The sequence below is a fragment of the Lithobates pipiens genome, unplaced genomic scaffold (assembly GCF_037356315.1).
Source record: "Lithobates pipiens isolate NorthernLeopardFrog02 unplaced genomic scaffold, aLitPip1_a1.2 Scaffold_37, whole genome shotgun sequence".
In the NCBI taxonomy this organism is placed as follows: Eukaryota; Metazoa; Chordata; class Amphibia; order Anura; family Ranidae; genus Lithobates; species Lithobates pipiens.
The window spans coordinates 3,497,878-3,517,957 of NW_027507825.1; the positions used below are offsets into that span (position 1 = coordinate 3,497,878).

General features: G+C 46.1%; 1 protein-coding gene across 3 annotated transcripts in view; it reads left to right on the plus strand.

Annotated features, from left to right (window-relative positions):
* UNC79 (unc-79 subunit of NALCN channel complex) overlaps positions 1-20,080 on the plus strand; it is a 272,784-nt gene that overhangs the window by 79,674 nt on the left and 173,030 nt on the right. For all 3 annotated transcript variants that reach the window (XM_077466667.1, XM_077466665.1, XM_077466666.1), the window contains 6 exons: positions 393-564; positions 1,993-2,223; positions 12,935-13,125; positions 13,301-13,424; positions 15,014-15,154; positions 18,640-18,861. In XM_077466667.1, coding sequence (XP_077322793.1) covers positions 393-564; positions 1,993-2,223; positions 12,935-13,125; positions 13,301-13,424; positions 15,014-15,154; positions 18,640-18,861 — 1,081 coding nt within the window. The remainder of the gene's footprint in view (positions 1-392; positions 565-1,992; positions 2,224-12,934; positions 13,126-13,300; positions 13,425-15,013; positions 15,155-18,639; positions 18,862-20,080) is intronic.

Sequence of the window (20,080 nt, forward strand, 5' to 3'; positions counted from 1 at the left end):
AAAAAGGGGGTCGTTTCTATCTGGTGAGCCCTTATCCTCCATCCCTGGTGATGGGGGACACCGGTGATACCTTTGAAGCAGGAAGAAGTCCACTCATTCGATATGTGGGGACTTGGTCTCACTTGCACTCTATTTGTGTTTAAAGATGAATAATTTGGATTGCTTTCGAATTTATTTTGTTTTTCCTTTATTTTTTTCTTTGGTTTGACGATTTATTTATTTTTAGTGCAACACGTATTTGTAGCACCATATGGTGAGGATATCCTCTTTGGTGTTTCGCAGTTCACCATTGCTTTATGACTTTGCAATGTGGTTTCCAGTTTGGGTTTAATTGATAAACTGTCATGGCTGCTGCTACATCCGGAGCCGCTCATCTCTGGTAACCTTTTCAGTTTACTGAAGGAGGCGGAGTACCACGCGGAGCAGAGGGAGTACGAGATGAACCGGCGGAGGCAGATGGGCCTGGCCTCCTCGCATCATTCGTTGGACAACACCGACTTCGATAACAAAGATGACGATAAACACGACCAGCGTCTACTCAGCCAGTTTGGAATCTGGTTCCTGGTGAGGGGGCGTTACCTGTGTGTGTGTGTGTATAGTGCCCAATAGCCAAAGACAAGTCTATCTGAAGTCAAATGGAATGCATTGCAGCTTACCAGTTCTGTAGTCCACAAAGAAAAACGTATTGATTGCGTTGATCACCGGGTTTGACATAACAAAGTGGGGCATTGTCAAGAAGTTACCAGCTTACTAGATTTCTGGTAGGATCAACAAGGAGTTCAACTCAAATACAAGTCTCTCACACGGACATACATACAAGTTGAATTACTCCCTGCCACTACTTACGTTAGTTAGCCTAGTAGGGGGGCTTATACCATGGAGGCTCCACCAAAGGTGGGGAAGCCTTTGGTTTCTCCCCCAGAAGAAACCTCCACGATCACAACTATGAGGCATAACCACTAGTTAAGACAATGGGAAACCAGCTCAATGTTCGAGGCAGGCCTACTCCTAATAGGTGATCTGCCAGCTGGGGGCACTGTATAGTGTTAAGCCAAGGTTGGCAAAGTTTGTATACTTTGAAGTTCAGGCAGAAGCTCGTTAGTGAGTCGTACTAGAGCAGCGATTCTCAACCAGGGTTCCTACAGAGGTTGCTAGGGGTTCCTTCAGCATTGGGCAATTTCTGCCTCTCAGATAAGTTCCCACTGACACCATTGATCTTTTTAGCTATGTGTAAGGAGGTAATTCTTCCCAATGACCACAAGTGTAAGGACCATTCTTCCCAATGACCACAAGTGTGAGGACCGTTCTTCCCAATGACCACAAGTGTGAGGACCATTCTTCCCAATGACCACAAGTGTGAGGACCATTCTTCCCAATGATCACAAGTGTGAGGACCATTCTTCCCACTGACCACAAGTGTGAGGACCATTCTTCCCACTGACCACAAGTGTGAGGACCATTCTTCCCAATGACCACAAGTGTGAGGACCATTCTTCCCAATGACCACAAGTGTGAGGACCATTCTTCCCACTGACCACAAGTGTGAGGACCATTCTTCCCAATGACCACAAGTGTGAGGACCATTCTTCCCAATGACCACAAGTGTGAGGACCGTTCTTCCCAATGACCACAAGTGTAAGGACCATTCTTCCCAATGACCACAAGTGTGAGGACCGTTCTTCCCACTGACCACAAGTGTGAGGACCATTCTTCCCACTGACCATCACACTAATGTATTAAGAGTTGTAGATTTCTCATTTTTAGCAGAGGGTTCCCCGAGACTGGAGAACTATTTCAAGGGTTCCTCTGTGTTGAAAAGGTTGAGAAAGGCGGCTCTACAGTCTAGAGTGGAATAGTTTCTTTAATTGTATATTTAAGAAACCAAATGGAAGCAAAGAAGAAGACGTTCACCGTTATGTAAACCTCCAGTCATCCAATAATAGCAGTAACCGTTTTTTTTTTTTTTTGCCATTCTGTCATATGGTACCCCAGGTGAGCCTATGCACGCCGAGTGAGAACACTCCCACCGAGAGCCTCGCCCGGCTGGTCAGCATGGTGTTCCAGTGGTTCCATTCCACGGCTTACATGATGGACGACGAGGTCGGCAGCCTTGTTGAGAAGCTCAAACCTCAGTTTGTCACCAAGTGGCTGAAGACGGTGTGCGACATTCGCTTCGATGTCATGGTTATGTGCCTGCTGCCCAAACCCATGGAGTTCGCCAGGGTAAGTTCTGAGCCCAATGATGAGCAGTTTCCTGCGCCTATGGCTGACCCTCACCGGCAGCTACATCTCTTGCTAAAAGAAAAATGTTAATAGTTTGGGGTCCATTTTATTTATATATTTAGGTTTATACATTTTTATACTGATTTTTTTATTTATATAAAGTGGCCTCACAGAGTGATCTGAGTTTTATAAAGACTGTTTGCCTTCAGACTCTCTCTCTTTAATTGAAGTCTTTTGGGCTTATTCAGCTTAAGCTACTGAGCGCGGTATACATCATTTTTTTTTTTTTACATAAACCAGATAAGGATAGGCTGGAAATTTTGTAAAAAAGCAGCATAGAGCTCTACCACCTATATGAACTATTATACCCTTTTATACCCCCCATGGCCATTAATATGCAGTTGCCCCCCTACAACCTTGGACATTAATATGGAGATGTCCTACCCCCATGGCATTTCATATGGAGCTGCCCTTCTACCCCCATGGCCTTTAATATGGAATTGCCCCCTACCCCCACCCCATGGCCATTAATATGAGGTTGTCCTCCTAGCCCCATGGCCATTAATATGAGGTTGTCCTCCTACCCCCATGGCCATTAATATGAGGTTGTCCTCCTACCCCCATGGCCATTAATATGAGGTTGTCCTCCTACCCCCATGGACATTAATATGGAGTTGCCCTCCTACCCCCATGGACATTAATATGATGTTGTCCTCCTACCCCCCATGGACATTCATATGATGTTGTCCTCCTACCCCCATGGCCATTAATATGATGTTGTCCTCCTACCCCCATGGCCATTAATATGAGGTTGTCCTCCTACCCTCATGGCCTTTAATATGATGTTGTCCTCCTACCCCCATGGCCATTAATATGGAATTGCCCCCTACCCCCATGGCCTTTAATATGATGTCCTCCTACCCCCATGGCCATTAATATGATGTCCTCCTACCCCCATGGCCATTAATATGATGTCCTCCTACCCCCATGGCCATTAATATGAGGTTGTCCTCCTACCCCAATGGCCATTAATATGGTGTTGTCCTCCTACCCCCATGGCCATTAATATGGAATTGCCCCCTACCCCCATGGCCTTTAATATGGAGTTGCCCTCCTACCCCCATGGCCATTAATGTGGAATTTCCCCCTACCCCCATGGTCATTAATATGATGTCCTCCTACCCCCATGGCCATTAATATGATGTCCTTCTACCCCCATGGCCATTAATATGATGTCCTCCTACCCTCATGGCCATTAATATGATGTTGTCCTCCTACCCCCATGGCCATTAAATATGGAGTTGCCTCTCTACCCCCATGCCTATTAAATAAGAACTGCAGTCCGCTCACATAATTTGTAATAAAACATCTTTGCCATTCTGAAGCTTCCCTCCAACCACTTTGCATATTATTTTATATATACTGTGATTCTGTACTTGCCAAATATGCTGCAGAAAATTCTCCCTCCACCGAGTCTGGCTGACGCCATATTAACTGTGGGCAGCTGAGGCTGCTGCCTGTTCACTTCCTGGTTTTACACAGAGGCACACCTCCAGCTCTGCAGCACTACAGCTCTCATTGGCCCTCTTGTGACTCACCTCCCCTCCCTTTCTGGCAAACTCTCACTAGAGTGAGAGAGAGCTGTGCATGATGTCATAAGCCTAGGCCAATGACCAGACAAGAAACAGGAATTGGGCTGTATAAGGGATGTACTGGCAGAAAAAAAATGTTTTACCATCCAAAGTTAAAACAACAACAAGGGCAGAAGATTTGATGGATGGAAAGATAAAAAAATGACTGAAGTTACGCTTTAATATGAAGTTACCCTATCCTCATGGCCATTAATATGGAGTTGTCCTCCTACCCTCAAGGCCATTATTATGAAGTTGCCCCCCTACAACCATGGCCATTAATATGGAGCTGCCTCCATACCCCGATGGCCAATATTATGGAGTTGTCCTCCTACCCTCATGGCCAATAATATGAAGTTGCCCCCTACCCCCAAGGCTATTATTATGGAGTTGCCTCCCTACCCCTATGGCCAACAATCTGAAGTTGTCCTCCTACCCCCATGGACTTTAAAATGGAGTTGCCCCCTTCTGCCATGGTCACTAATATGCAGTTGTCCTCCTACCCCCATAGCATTTAATATGGAGTTGCCCCCCTACCCCTATGGTCATTAATATGAAGTTATCCTCCTACCCCTATGTCCACTAATATGCAGTTGACCACCTACCCCCATGGTCTTTTAATATGGAGTTTCTCTCCTACCCTCATGGCCGTTATTATAAAGTTGTCCTCCTGCCCCCATGGCCTTTAATATGAAGTTTTCCTCCTACCCCCATGTCCACTAATATGCAGTTGACCTCCTACCCCCATGGCCTTTAATATGGAGTTTTCCTCCTACCCCCATGGCTATTATTATGGAGTTGTTCTCCTACAACCATGGCCATTAATATGGAGTTGCCACCCTACCCCTATGGCCATTAATATGGAGTTGTCCTCCATATTAGGATATAATAGATGGAAAATGGAAAAAAAATACTAATGGTCCGCTTTAATATGAAGTTGCCCTATCTTCATGGCCAATAATATGAAGTTGTCCCCCCTACCCCCAAGGCTATTAATATGGAGTTGCCTCCCTACCCCATGGCCAATAATCTGAGGTTGTCATACCCCCATGGCCTTTAATATGGAGTTGCCCCCTTCTGCCATGGCCACTAATATGCAGTTGTCCTCCTACCCCATGGCCTCTAATATGGAGTTATCCCCCTACCTCCATGGCCAAAAAATGGAGTTGCCCTCCCACCCCCATTGCCACTAATATGCAGTTGACCTCCTACCCCCATGGTCATTAGTATGGAGTTGTCGTCCTTACCTCATGGCCACGAATATGGAGTTGCTCCCTACCCCCATGGTCATTAATTTAGAGTTGCCATCCTACCCCCATGACCTTTAATATGGAGTTGTCCTCCTTGCCCCATGTCCATTGATATGGTGTTGTCCTCCTACCCCCATGGCCATTAATATGGAGTTGTCCTCCTACTTCTATGGCCATTAATTTGGAGTTGTCCTCCTTCCCCCATGTCCATTGATATGGAGTTTTCCTCCTACCCCAATGACCATTAATATGGAGTTGTCGTCCTACTTCCATGGCCATTAATATGGAGTTGCCACCCTACCCCTATGGCCATTAATATGGAGTTGTCCTCCATATTAGGATATAATAGATGGAAAATGGAAAAAAAATACTAATGGTCCGCTTTAATATGAAGTTGCCCTATCTTCATGGCCAATAATATGAAGTTGTCCCCCCTACCCCCAAGGCTATTAATATGGAGTTGCCTCCCTACCCCATGGCCAATAATCTGAGGTTGTCATACCCCCATGGCCTTTAATATGGAGTTGCCCCCTTCTGCCATGGCCACTAATATGCAGTTGTCCTCCTACCCCATGGCCTCTAATATGGAGTTATCCCCCTACCTCCATGGCCAAAAAATGGAGTTGCCCTCCCACCCCCATTGCCACTAATATGCAGTTGACCTCCTACCCCCATGGTCATTAGTATGGAGTTGTCGTCCTTACCTCATGGCCACGAATATGGAGTTGCTCCCTACCCCCATGGTCATTAATTTAGAGTTGCCATCCTACCCCCATGACCTTTAATATGGAGTTGTCCTCCTTGCCCCATGTCCATTGATATGGTGTTGTCCTCCTACCCCCATGGCCATTAATATGGAGTTGTCCTCCTACTTCTATGGCCATTAATTTGGAGTTGTCCTCCTTCCCCCATGTCCATTGATATGGAGTTTTCCTCCTACCCCAATGACCATTAATATGGAGTTGTCGTCCTACTTCCATGGCCATTACTATGGAGTTGTCCCCCTATCCCCATGGCCCTTAATATGGTGTTACCCCTCTAACCCCATGGCCCTTAATATGGTGTTACCCCTCTAACACCATGGCAATTAATATGGGGTTACCCCTCTAACACCATGGCAATTAATATGGGGTTGCCTCCCCCCCCAAGTAAAAAAAAAAAATGAGTCGGCAATTAGTCCATATAGCGACTTTAATGGTTGGTTACAAAAAGTGACAAGCAAAACAGTTGACGCCTTTTGGCAACAGCCTTAGTCGTACTATTGGCTCTCCTTTGTAGTTATAACATTCTCAACTCTTCTGTGAACACTTTCCACCAGATTGCGGAGGTGTCTGTGGGAACGTGTGCCCATTTGTGAAGTCAGGTACTGATGTTGGATGAGAAGACCTGGCTCACTATCCGTGTTCCAATTCATCCCAAAGGTGTTTAGTAGAGTTGAGGTCAGGACTCTGTGCAGGGCAGTCAAACCAAGCAGTATTTTCAGAGTACTAAAACAGAGATCTGGACGTAGCTGTAGGTTGGGCCGCCTAGACCTGAATGCATGTCCTGCCATGGTGATTCTCGCTGCATGGTGTCTCTATCATGGTACGTTCATCCCTTTCTTTGCTTCATAACGAAGGAAAGGGCCAAGCCTGCTTATACAGAGACATTGCAGAAAAACAGAAAACCTACCTGTGGGCTTACAAGCTGGATGATCACCCCCCAGGTGCTTAGAAATAGCACAAAAATTGCAAATTATGAAAGCGTGAGCATGACCTTTGGTTGTCCAGCTGTTTGTAGACGACCTCCCTCTATAAGAAGGGCTCTGAGTCATTGCAGGGCTTCTTTGTTGATGGTCAGAGGCACCACTAGAGGGCAGGCTTGCTCCTTCAAAAATCAGAATCTACTAAAAATATTTTCTGGGTTGTCTATTTTTTCCATGAGATTTCTGAGTTGTGTAAGTCTCCGAGGTGTATGACTGAGAATCAAGAAAGTGAAATGTTTATGGCTTTAATGTGTGCCGCAAAGCCTAAAGAGTACCATTCCCATCAATTCTATCGGATCATTTCCAATGACATTGTCTTCTGCTGGCAGAAAATTATTATTTCATCTTTTTATTTGTGCCCTTTCATTGAAGTATCCTCTTTTTTCTTTATTTACTGGCTTACTATGTAACCTGGTCTGTGAGATGGTGTACTACTGCCATTGCCACAGATCAGCTGCAGAGCTGGTCTGTTACCTGTAGTTCTACAAATATGTGGCCTGTTCTGTTCCTGCCTTGTTGTAGTTCGGGGCTTTAGGTGTCACTGCATATAACTTACTGATTAGTAGAACTCACTTCATAGCCAGTCAACAATCTGTGCCTCTATATAAGCTTTGCTCAGCAATAGGTTTCGTTCTTAGCTGCGTGCCCCAGTTGCGGAGCGTGCCCCAGTTGCGGAGCGTGCCCCAGTTGCGGAGCGTGCCCCAGTTGCGGAGCGTGCCCCAGTTGCGGAGCGTGCCCCCGTTGCGGAGCGTGCCCCCGTTGAGGAGTGTTCCTATTTCCAGTGTTACAGAGTTTGAGTCCATGTGACCTGTGCCTCCGGTGTTCTCTGTACCTCCATTAATCCCTGCACTCCTTTTCCTCCAGAGAATCTGTCACCTTGTGTGCTATTTCTTGTGACCCCTGTACACCTGTGTCTCCAGTGACCCCTGTACACCTATGTCTCAAGTGACCCCTGTACACCTATGTCTCCAGTGACCCCTGTACACCTGTGTCTCCAGTGACCCCTGTACACCTGTGTCTCCAGTGACCCCTGTACACCTGTGTCTCCAGTGACCCCTGTACACCTGTGTCTCCAGTGACCCCTGTACACCTGTGTCTCCAGTGACCCCTGTACACCTGTGTCTCCAGTGACCCCTGTACACCTGTGTCTCCAGTGACCCCTGTACACCTGTGTCTCCAGTGACCCCTGTACACCTGTGTCTCCAGTGACCCCTGTACACCTGTGTCTCCAGTGACCCCTGCACACCTGTGTCTCCAGTGACCCCTGCACACCTGTGTCTCCAGTGACCCCTGCACACCTGTGTCTCCAGTGACCCCTGTACACCTGTGTCTCCAGTGACCCCTGTACACCTGTGTCTTCAGTGACCCCTGTACACCTGTGTCTCCAGTGACCCCTGTACACCTGTGTCTCCAGTGACCCCTGTACACCTGTGTCTCCAGTGACCCCTGTACACCTGTGCCTCCAGTGACCCCTGTACACCTGTGCCTCCAGTGACCCCTGTACACCTGTGTCTCCAGTGACCCCTGTACTCCTGTGTCTCCAGTGACCCCTGTACACCTGTGTCTCCAGTGACCCCTGTACACCTGTGTCTCCAGTGACCCCTGCACACCTGTGTCTCCAGTGACCCCTGTACACCTGTGTCTCCAGTGACCCCTGCACACCTGTGTCTCCAGTGACCCCTGTACACCTATGTTTCCAGTGACCCCTGTACACCTGTGGTTGACAAGTGGTTTGACATTGGTTGACAAGTGTGGAGCAGTTCCATAAAGACATTGGTTGACAAGTGTGGACCAGTTCCATAAAGACATTGGTTGACAAGTGTGCACCAGTTCCATAAAGACATTGGTTGACAAGTGTGGACCAGTTCCATAAAGATATTGGTTGACAAGTGTGGACCAGTTCCATAAAGATATTGGTTGACAAGTGTAGACCAGTTCCATAAAGACATTGGTTGACAAGTGTAGACCAGTTCCATAAAGACATTGGTTGACAAGTGTAGACCAGTTCCATAAAGACATTGGTTGACAAGTGTAGACCAGTTCCATAAAGACATTGGTTGACAAGTGTGGACCAGTTCCATAAAGACATTGGTTGACAAGTGTGGACCAGTTCCATAAAGACATTGGTTGACAAGTGTAGACCAGTTCCATAAAGACATTGGTTGACAAGTGTAGACCAGTTCCATAAAGACATTGGTTGACAAGTGTGGACCAGTTCCATAAAGACATTGGTTGACAAGTGTGGACCAGTTCCATAAAGACATTGGTTGACAAGTGTGGACCAGTTCCATAAAGACATTGGTTGACAAGTGTAGACCAGTTCCATAAAGACATTGGTTGACAAGTGTAGACCAGTTCCATAAAGACATTGGTTGACAAGTGTGGACCAGTTCCATAAAGACATTGGTTGACAAGTGTGGACCAGTTCCATAAAGACATTGGTTGACAAGTGTAGACCAGTTCCATAAAGACATTGGTTGACAAGTGTGGACCAGTTCCATAAAGACATTGGTTGACAAGTGTGGACCAGTTCCATAAAGACATTGGTTGACAAGTGTAGACCAGTTCCATAAAGACATTGGTTGACAAGTGTGGACCAGTTCCATAAAGACATTGGTTGACAAGTGTAGACCAGTTCCATAAAGACATTGGTTGACAAGTGTGGACCAGTTCCATAAAGACATTGGTTGACAAGTGTGGACCAGTTCCATAAAGACATTGGTTGACAAGTGTGGACCAGTTCCATAAAGATATTGGTTGACAAGTGTAGACCAGTTCCATAAAGATATTGGTTGACAAGTGTGGAGCAGTTCCATAAAGACATTGGTTGACAAGTGTGGACCAGTTCCATAAAGACATTGGTTGACAAGTGTGGACCAGTTCCATAAAGATATTGGTTGACAAGTGTGGAGCAGTTCCATAAAGACATTGGTTGACAAGTGGGGACCAGTTCCATAAAGACATTGGTTGACAAGTGTGGACCAGTTCCATAAAGATATTGGTTGACAAATGTGGAGCAGTTCCAAAAAGATATTGGTTGACAAGTGTAGACCAGTTCCATAAAGACATTGGTTGGCATTAGTGTGGACCAGTTCCATATAGACATTGGTTGACAAGTGTGGCGCAGCTCCATAAAGACATTGGTTGACAAGTGTGGACCAGTTCCATAAAGACATTGGTTGACAAGTGTAGACCAGTTCCATAAAGACATTGGTTGACAAGTGTGGACCAGTTCCATAAAGACATTGGTTGACAAGTGTGGACCAGTTCCATAAAGACATTGGTTGACAAGTGTAGACCAGTTCCATAAAGACATTGGTTGACAAGTGTAGACCAGTTCCATAAAGACATTGGTTGACAAGTGTGGACCAGTTCCATAAAGACATTGGTTGACAAGTGTAGACCAGTTCCATAAAGACATTGGTTGACAAGTGTGGACCAGTTCCATAAAGACATTGGTTGACAAGTGTGGACCAGTTCCATAAAGATATTGGTTGACAAGTGTAGACCAGTTCCATAAAGACATTGGTTGACAAGTGTGGAGCAGTTCCATAAAGACATTGGTTGACAAGTGTGGACCAGTTCCATAAAGACATTGGTTGACAAGTGTGGACCAGTTCCATAAAGATATTGGTTGACAAGTGTGGAGCAGTTCCATAAAGACATTGGTTGACAAGTGGGGACCAGTTCCATAAAGACATTGGTTGACAAGTGTGGACCAGTTCCATAAAGATATTGGTTGACAAATGTGGAGCAGTTCCAAAAAGATATTGGTTGACAAGTGTAGACCAGTTCCATAAAGACATTGGTTGGCATTAGTGTGGACCAGTTCCATATAGACATTGGTTGACAAGTGTGGCGCAGCTCCATAAAGACATTGGTTGACAAGTGTGGACCAGTTCCATAAAGACATTGGTTGACAAGTGTAGACCAGTTCCATAAAGACATTGGTTGACAAGTGTGGACCAGTTCCATAAAGACATTGGTTGACAAGTGTGGACCAGTTCCATAAAGACATTGGTTGACAAGTGTAGACCAGTTCCATAAAGACATTGGTTGACAAGTGTAGACCAGTTCCATAAAGACATTGGTTGACAAGTGTGGACCAGTTCCATAAAGACATTGGTTGACAAGTGTAGACCAGTTCCATAAAGACATTGGTTGACAAGTGTGGACCAGTTCCATAAAGACATTGGTTGACAAGTGTGGACCAGTTCCATAAAGATATTGGTTGACAAGTGTAGACCAGTTCCATAAAGATATTGGTTGACAAGTGTGGAGCAGTTCCATAAAGACATTGGTTGACAAGTGTAGACCAGTTCCATAAAGACATTGGTTGACAAGTGTGGACCAGTTCCATAAAGACATTGGTTGACAAGTGTGGACCAGTTCCATAAAGATATTGGTTGACAAGTGTAGACCAGTTCCATAAAGATATTGGTTGACAAGTGTGGACCAGTTCCATAAAGACATTGGTTGACAAGTGTGGACCAGTTCCATAAAGATATTGGTTGACAAGTGTGGACCAGTTCCATAAAGACATTGGTTGACAAGTGTGGACCAGTTCCATAAAGATATTGGTTGACAAGTGTAGACCAGTTCCATAAAGATATTGGTTGACAAGTGTGGACCAGTTCCATAAAGACATTGGTTGACAAGTGTGGACCAGTTCCATAAAGACATTGGTTGACAAGTGTGGACCAGTTCCATAAAGACATTGGTTGACAAGTGTGGACCAGTTCCATAAAGACATTGGTTGACAAGTGTGGACCAGTTCCATAAAGACATTGGTTGACAAGTGTGGACCAGTTCCATAAAGATATTGGTTGACAAATGTGGAGCAGTTCCAAAAAGATATTGGTTGACAAGTGTAGACCAGTTCCATAAAGACATTGGTTGGCATTAGTGTGGACCAGTTCCATATAGACATTGGTTGACAAGTGTGGCGCAGCTCCATAAAGACATTGGTTGACAAGTGTGGAGCAGTTCCATAAAGACATTGGTTGACAAGTGTGGACCAGTTCCATAAAGATATTGGTTGACAAGTGTAGACCAGTTCCATAAAGACATTGGTTGACAAGTGTGGACCAGTTCCATAAAGACATTGGTTGACAAGTGTGGACCAGTTCCATAAAGATATTGGTTGACAAGTGTGGACCAGTTCCATAAAGACATTGGTTGACAAGTGTGGACCAGTTCCATAAAGACATTGGTTGACAAGTGTGGACCAGTTCCATAAAGACATTGGTTGACAAGTGTGGACCAGTTCCATAAAGACATTGGTTGACAAGTGTGGAGCAGTTCCAAAAAGATATTGGTTGACAAGTGTAGACCAGTTCCATAAAGACATTGGTTGGCATTAGTGTGGACCAGTTCCATATAGACATTGGTTGACAAGAGTGGCGCAGCTCCATAAAGACACTGGTTGACCAGTTTGGAGGAGCTTCATATGGACATTGGTTGACAAGTATGGCCCAGTTCCATAAAGACATGGTTTGACCAGTTTGGTGTGGAGGAACTTGCGTGTCCTGCAGAGAGCCCTGACCCCCCAGCCCTACGGAACACCTTTGGGATGAATTGGAACAGTAGCTGACCTCATAAATGGGCCAAATTCCCAAAGATACCCTCCAAGATCTTGTGGGAAGCCTTCTGAGAAGAGTGGAGGATGTTACAGCCACAAAGGGGGCAACTCTATATTAATGACCATGGTTTTGGAATGGGGATGTCTAACAAGCTCATATAGGTGAAATGGTCAGGTGTCCAGAAATAATTGTCCAATTTTCATCATTCTGACCACACGCATATCTAAACCCACACATATTCTGACCACACATATCTAAACCCACACATATTCTGACCACACATATCTAAACCCACACATATTCTGACCACACATATCTAAACCCACACATATTCTGACCACACATATCTAAACCCAGTCTTATCAGTCCTTGGATGTGGTGACTATATTTGGTTTTTAGGCTTTTTTCTTCATTTTTTTTTTTTGCTGGTGAGTGAGAGTTAACCTCATAGTCCTTCATAGAAGTATTCCTTCTTCAGTAAAGTAACTCGTATCACTCCTCCAGGTTGGCGGATATTGGGACAAGTCCTGCAGCACAGCCACGCAGCTGAAGGAAGGTCTAAATAGAATTTTGTGCCTTATTCCTTATAACGTTATAAACCAGCCGGTCTGGGAGTGTATCATGCCGGAGTGGCTCGAGGCCATCAGAACGGAGGTGCCGGACCACCAGCTCAAGGAGTTCCGAGAGGTCCTCAGGTCAGTTGAACGTGTCCTGCTGTAAAGGGGGGGGGGGGGGGGTCACAGACTAAAAATGAAGTGTATGTCTGTCAACTCTAACCATAAGCTTTTGTTATTGGAGAAGTTCCTTGTTGGGATTCCCATACAATTTCCCCATTTACTGTACTAATAACATTCTCTGGTTCATTCGCAGTAAAATGTTTGATATTGAGATGTGCCCGCTGCCCTTCTCCATGGAAGAGATGTTTGGGTTTATCAGCTGCCGATTCACCGGCTACCCATCCTCCGTCCAGGAACAAGCTTTACTCTGGCTACATGTGAGTGTCCTGTATACGTTTCTTATTTCTCCACCCTAGGATAGAGATATCCACAAATATCATCGGTTCCCGCCAAGCAGGACCAAACTTTAGTGTGGACATCTCCTTTATCTTCCTGTCATTGTCCTTCTTTCTTTTTAATAAAAAAAATAAATAAATATATATATATTGTGACAGTGGGGTCACTTTGGACACAGGGCGAATAAAAGAAACCCCTGATATGGTCTGTGATAGCCATATTCAAGGCTGTATATACATTGTATATAGATTGGATGTATACTGTATATGGGGGTTAAGTGTCATTGCTGTGAGGAATTAAGTTGTTTTGCATTTCTATTGTTCATTTAAGTCTGTCCTTGTGTGTATTGTAAAGTGCCAGACCGACTGGCTGCTAACCCTTTGTGGAAAAGATGTGTATTGGGTGGGATCGTTTGAAGCCTAGCAGGCGTCAAGATGAGGTGTTGAGTCTTGGGATGTGTGGGTGGAGCTGGGCCCTTGTTCATGTTAAAGCATGTGCCTTGAATTGTGTATAAAGTTACAATGTTTCTCTTTAATAAAGTCATTTCCTACTACAGAAGAGACAGAGTGCGTCTTGTCTTTTTGCCAGAGGGGTCGGCTCCTATAGGAAAGGGTCGTTTAGCTGTGGATATTGGTAGCGAGTGGATGTGTGTCTAGGAGAGGGAACATCGTAAACGGCGTTAACCCCCTTTATATTAGGGGTGCCGTTACATATATATATATATATATATATTTTATGCTTTACTTATAATGAACCACTTCCTGCCCGGCGTATTGTAATAATACGGCTGGGTGGGTGCTCTGTTATTCCGTGTGGAAGTCATATGACGTCCTCCCGTGTGTGCACCCTAGGGGCCGCGCAGCAGTGCGATCTGGGACCCAATGTGTTGTACTGAGCCTTTTTATTTCTGGCCCTGGTACCATGTGATTGCTGTGACCAATCACAGGGATCACATGTCAGCTGCAAACAAAGGCCGTCATTCATTGTGTACTATTGTGATCTCTGCGATTGGTCACAGGGATCATATGGTACAGGGCCAATGGCAATGGACCTGTACCATGTGATAGCTTTGACCAATCACAGCTATCACAATAGTGCACACAGAGTAACGGCTCGGGAGCGCACCTGCTTGGGTGCCCCCAAAGCAAGCTGCTTGCTTTTGGGGGCACTCAGCAGGAGCGCTGGCGGGGGAACCTGAGAAAAGGAGAATCGGGGCTGCTCTGTGCAAAACCACTACTCAGAGCAGGTAAGAACAGCATGTTTGTTATTATTATTTATTTCTTTTTTATCACTTATCACAGAAAACATTTTTTTAAAGAACTTTTTTTTTTCTTTTCAAATATTTATATGAATGTTTGTTGGAAAATCTTGTAGTGTATGGCCAGCTTGAGTCTCCTTGTGCTATAGTCAAATACTTGGATTTCTGGAGGTTGTCCAAGCTGATAAAGTGTTTCCAAAATAACAGAAATGAATGTCTCTTGTTCCCAGTCTTTTACTTTCACTTGGCAACTTTTTAAAACCTTCACTGTGATTGAGAGGTTGTTGATTTCCTTGTCACTTCATTTCACAGGTTTTGTCAGAACTGGACATTGTGGTCCCCCTTCAGCTGTTGATCAGCATGTTCTCCGATGGGGTGAACTCGGTGAAGGAGCTGGCCAATCAGAGGAAAGTCAAAATCACCGAGATATCCGGGAACATTCCTGGAAACCGGGTAAGCAAGACTTTACCATCTCTGCTGATATGCAACTTTCTCTAAGGACATTGATGTGACAGTAACCGTTTCCCACTCGCCCTGACGCCCCCTTTAACCACTTGCAGACCGGACCAATTTGCTGGTCAAAGACCAGACCACTTTTTGCGATTCGGCACTGCGTCGTTTTAACTGACATTTGCGCGGTCATGCGGCGTGGCTCCCAAACAAAATTGACGTCCTTTTTTTCCCACAAATAGAGCTTTCTTTTGGTGGTATTTGATCACCCCTGCGGTTTTTATTTTTTGCGCTATAACCAAAAATAGAGCGTCAATTTTGAAAAAAACGCATCATTTTTAACTTTTTGTTATAATAAATATCCCCTAAAAATATATAAAAAAACATTTTTTTCCTTCAGTTTAGGCCGATACGTATTCTTCTACATATTTTCGGTAAAAAAAATCACAATAAGCGATTATTGATTGGTTTGCGCAAAAGTTATAGTGTTTACAAAATAGGGATAGTTTTATAGCATTTTTATTAATAATTTTTTATTATTTTTTTTTTTACTAGTAATGGCGGCGATCAGCGATTTTTATTGTGACTGCGCCATTATGGCGGACACATCGGACATTTTTGACACATTTTTGGGACCATTGTCATTTATACAGTAATCAGTGCTATATAAATGCAGTGATTCCTGTGTAAATGACACTGGCAGTGAAGGGGTTAACCAGTGGGTGGCAGTGTAGGGGGTTAAGTGTTCCTAGGGGCGTGTTACTAACTGCGGGGGTTGGGCCTTCATTTAGTGAACACTGATCTCTGCTCCAATCACATGGAGCAGAGATCAGCGTCACTAGTTGCTAGGCAGAATGGAGAAATGCTGTTTACAACGGCATTTCTTCATTTGGCCGCTCCGTGAGATGATCGCGGGGATGCCCGCGGCGATCAAGTCCGCGGGTCCCGCGACCGGACTCACGGGGGTCCCGACCAGCGCGGGAGCGCGCCGCTGGCGGCGCGCTCCCGATGGCAGGGCGGCAAATTTAAAGGGACGTACATGTACGCCCATTTGCCTGCCCATGCCATTCTGTAGACGTAAATCGTCGTGCGCTGGTCAGCAAGTGGTTAAATTAGGGTTGTGCCGATACCGTTTTTTTTTGTTTTTTACCGGCAAGTGCGAGTACCGATACTTTCAGTCAAGTACTCGCTGATATACAGAAAAAAATTATGCAGCGCTTAGAAACAAACTGTGCACAAATGAAAATAACATTTGTGAAAATGACCGCCATGTGATAAGAGATACAAAATTAATAAAGACCAAAATAGTCTAAAAATCTATAAACATTGTCCATAAATAGATCTACACAAATAAACATCAATGTAGATCAGCATGTGAAGACAACAAGTGAGGAAATCTCGTGAAGAAACTGCCACCGACTTGTTAAAGGCTTACCAGATAGGTTGGACTTGAAGGGGCGTATATCTCTCAAGTCAAGAAAAACTTGGGTGTCAAAACAGTATGATAGATGGAAAACCACGGCCACTCCTGATGGTAACGATATCCCTGACTTGGAACAGCATGGGGCACCCAAGTGTGTTCAAATGAACATCAAAAGGAATACAGCCAATGGGAGGACATTCAAGGAGGTGAAATCGGCTCACATGGTAAGACCAAAGGAATAAAAAAAAGGATCCAAATAGTGTGATACCGTTATAAAGTGGTTTAATATAAAAGAATAAAAATTGAACACTCACAAGTCAATCGAGAATCTATCATATAAGGTAATAGCGGCACTTACCCAACGCGTTTCGTCTAGGTAGACTTCATCTGGGGTACACTATTTGGACCCTTTTTTTATTCCTTTGGTCTTACAGTGGGAGCCGATTTCCCCTCTCTGAATGTCCTCCCATTGGCTGTATTCCTTTTGATGTCCATTTGAACACACTTCGGCGCCCCATGCTGTTCCAAGTCAGGGATATCGTTACCATCAGGAGTGGCGGTGGTTTTCCATCTATCATACTGTTTTGACGCCCACGTTTTTTTTTTGACTTGAGAGGTATATGCCCCTTCAAGTCTAGAAGAAGCCTGGCAGGGGGTCCTAACCCTTCCCCACTCTATTCAATGTAACTGTAATGCACAAAATATAACTGGATACTAATATTTATAGGTAAAGTTGATCTGGGGAATATCCGATTGCCTCTCGGGGGATCAGGATGGAATCCCCCCTCCCCCGCTGGAGCAAATTGGATTATACTTTGCTGGGTTTTTTTTTGCATTCCTCTGGATCAATTGTGGATTGTATATATGGATGTTTTCTATTTGTGTGTGTTTTATTTCTATGTTGGTTGAACTGGATCGACTTGTGTCTTTTTTCAACCAGATTAAAGTGGTTGTAAAGGCAAAAGGTGCATTCTATGCTTTAAGATAAAAAGCCCCCCTAATACTTACCTGAGCCCCATGATGGGTACCTCAATGATGGGTGCCTCTATGGTTACCTCAATGATGGGTGCCTTGATGATGGTTGGCTTGATGATGGGTGCCTCTATGGTTACCTCGGTGATGGGTGCCTCGATGATGGGTGCCTCTATGGTTACCTCGATGATGGGTGCCTCTATGGTTACCTCGATGATGGGTGCCTTGATGATGGGTGCCTCTATGGTTACCTCGGTGATGGGTGCCTCGATGATGGGTGCCTCTATGGTTACCTCGATGATGGGTGCCTTGATGAAGGGTGCCTCTATGGTTACCTCGGTGATGGGTGCCTCGATGATGGGTGCCTCTATGGTTACCTCGATGATGGGTGCCTCTATGGTTACCTCGATGATGGGTGCCTTGATGAAGGGTGCCTCTATGGTTACCTCGGTGATGGGTGCCTCGATGATGGGTGCCTCTATGGTTACCTCGATGATGGGTGCCTCTATGGTTACCTCGATGATGGGTGCCTCTATGGTTACCTCGATGATGGGTGCCTTGATGATGGGTGCCTCGATGATGGGTGCCTCTATGGTTACCTTAATGATGGGTGCCTTGATGATGGGTGTCTCTATGGGTATCTCTATGGGTACTTGAATGATGGATTCCTCGATGATGGTAATACCTCGCTAATACTTACCTGAGCCCCATGATGGGTACCTCAATGATGGGTGCCTCTACGGTTACCTTGATGATGGGTGCCTCTATGGTTACCTCGATGATGGGTGCCTTGATGATGGGTGCCTTGATGATGGTTGCCTTGATGATGTGTGCCTCTATGGTTAACTTGATGATGGGTGCCTTGATGATGGGTGCCTCTATGGGTACCTCAATGATGGATTCCTCGATGATGGGTGCCTCTATGGGTACCTCAATGATGAGTGCCTCTATGGGTACCTCAATGACGGGTGCCTAGATGATGGGTGCCTCGAAGATGGGTACCTTGACCTATGTCAGGTCCACTAGTATTGACCTTCGAATGTTCCTCTGCTTCCATGTTGCCTGTATTCATGGTTCTCCATCTCCCTTACAGAGCAGCATTGCTTCGGATCCAGGGCGCCGGGTCCTGCACAGTATGCTGAGTCCTTTCCCCAGCCCCTTTCACAGTCCCTTCCGGAGTCCCATGCGCAGTCCTTTCCGGAGCCCCTTCAAAAACTACGGACACCCCGTGGGGAAGACCAACGATTTTGACTGCGATGACGAAGAGATGAATCTAAACTGCTTTATCCTCATGTTTGATCTCATATTAAAACAGGTACAGAGCTTGGTGTTCCTGCTCGTCCTCTCCCCAGCTCTCTTCACCCTGGTATAGGTTTGCTGTATACATCTCTATAAATATATGGACTATTCTATCATTGGCTTACATTGCACCATACATCTTGTGTCTATTTTCAAATTCCGGTAGAAGGTATAAATGGTGGTAAAAATCTCAATCTATTTATATATCTATCTATCTAGGAAAGCTGGTGCTGTGGGAGAAAAAGGGCACACAAGGGGTCCCCAACAGCAGGGGGAATGGGGGCACACAGGGGGGCTTGGTTAGCAGGTGGAATTGGCGAACGCAGGGGAGCCTGGACAGCAGGTGGAAGGGGGGCACGCACGGGGCCGGGGCAGCAGGTGGATTGGGGGGCATGCAGGGGGGCCTGGACAGCAGATGAAATAGGGCCACATGGGGGGGGGGCCTGGACAGCAGGTGAAGGAGGGCACACAGAAGGGTTTGGACAGCAGGTAATATAGGGGCACACGGGGGGGGGCCTGGAGAGCAGGTGAAATGGGGACACACAGAGGGATCTGGACAGCAGGTGAAGGGGGGCACACAGAAGGGTTTGGACAGTGGGTGAAATGGGGGCACACAGAGGGGTCTGGACCCCAGATGAAGGGGGGCACACAGAGGGTCTGGACCCCAGGTGAAGGGGGGCACACAGAAGGGTCTAGCCAGCAGGTGGAAGGGGGGAACACAGGGGCCTGGCCAACAGGTGAAATGGTGGCACATAGGGGGGCCCATACACTAGGTGGAATGGGCGGAACATATGGGGGGCCCAGACAGCAGGTGGAATGGGGGCAGACAGGGGGGCCTGAACAGCAGGTGGAATGGAGGGAACGCGGGGGGGGGGCCCGGGCACAGCAAATGAAATAGGGGCACAAGGGGGCCTGGACAGCTGGTGAAATGGGGACACACAGAGGGGTCTGGAGCAGGTGAAGGGGGGCACACAGAAGGGTCTGGACAGCAGGGGAAATGGGGGCACACAGAGGGGTCTGGACAGCAGGTGAAGGGGGACACACAGAAGGGTCTGGACAGCAGGTGGAAGGGGGGCACATGGGGGCCGGACAACAGGTGAAAGGGCAGCACATAGGGGGGCCCAGACACTAGTTGGAATGCACACAGAGTGGCCCGGACAGCAGGGCCACTGATAAGGCAGTACAACCGGCCCTCCAGTACCGAGCCCAGGCCCAATCAGTTCAAAAGGGGGGCC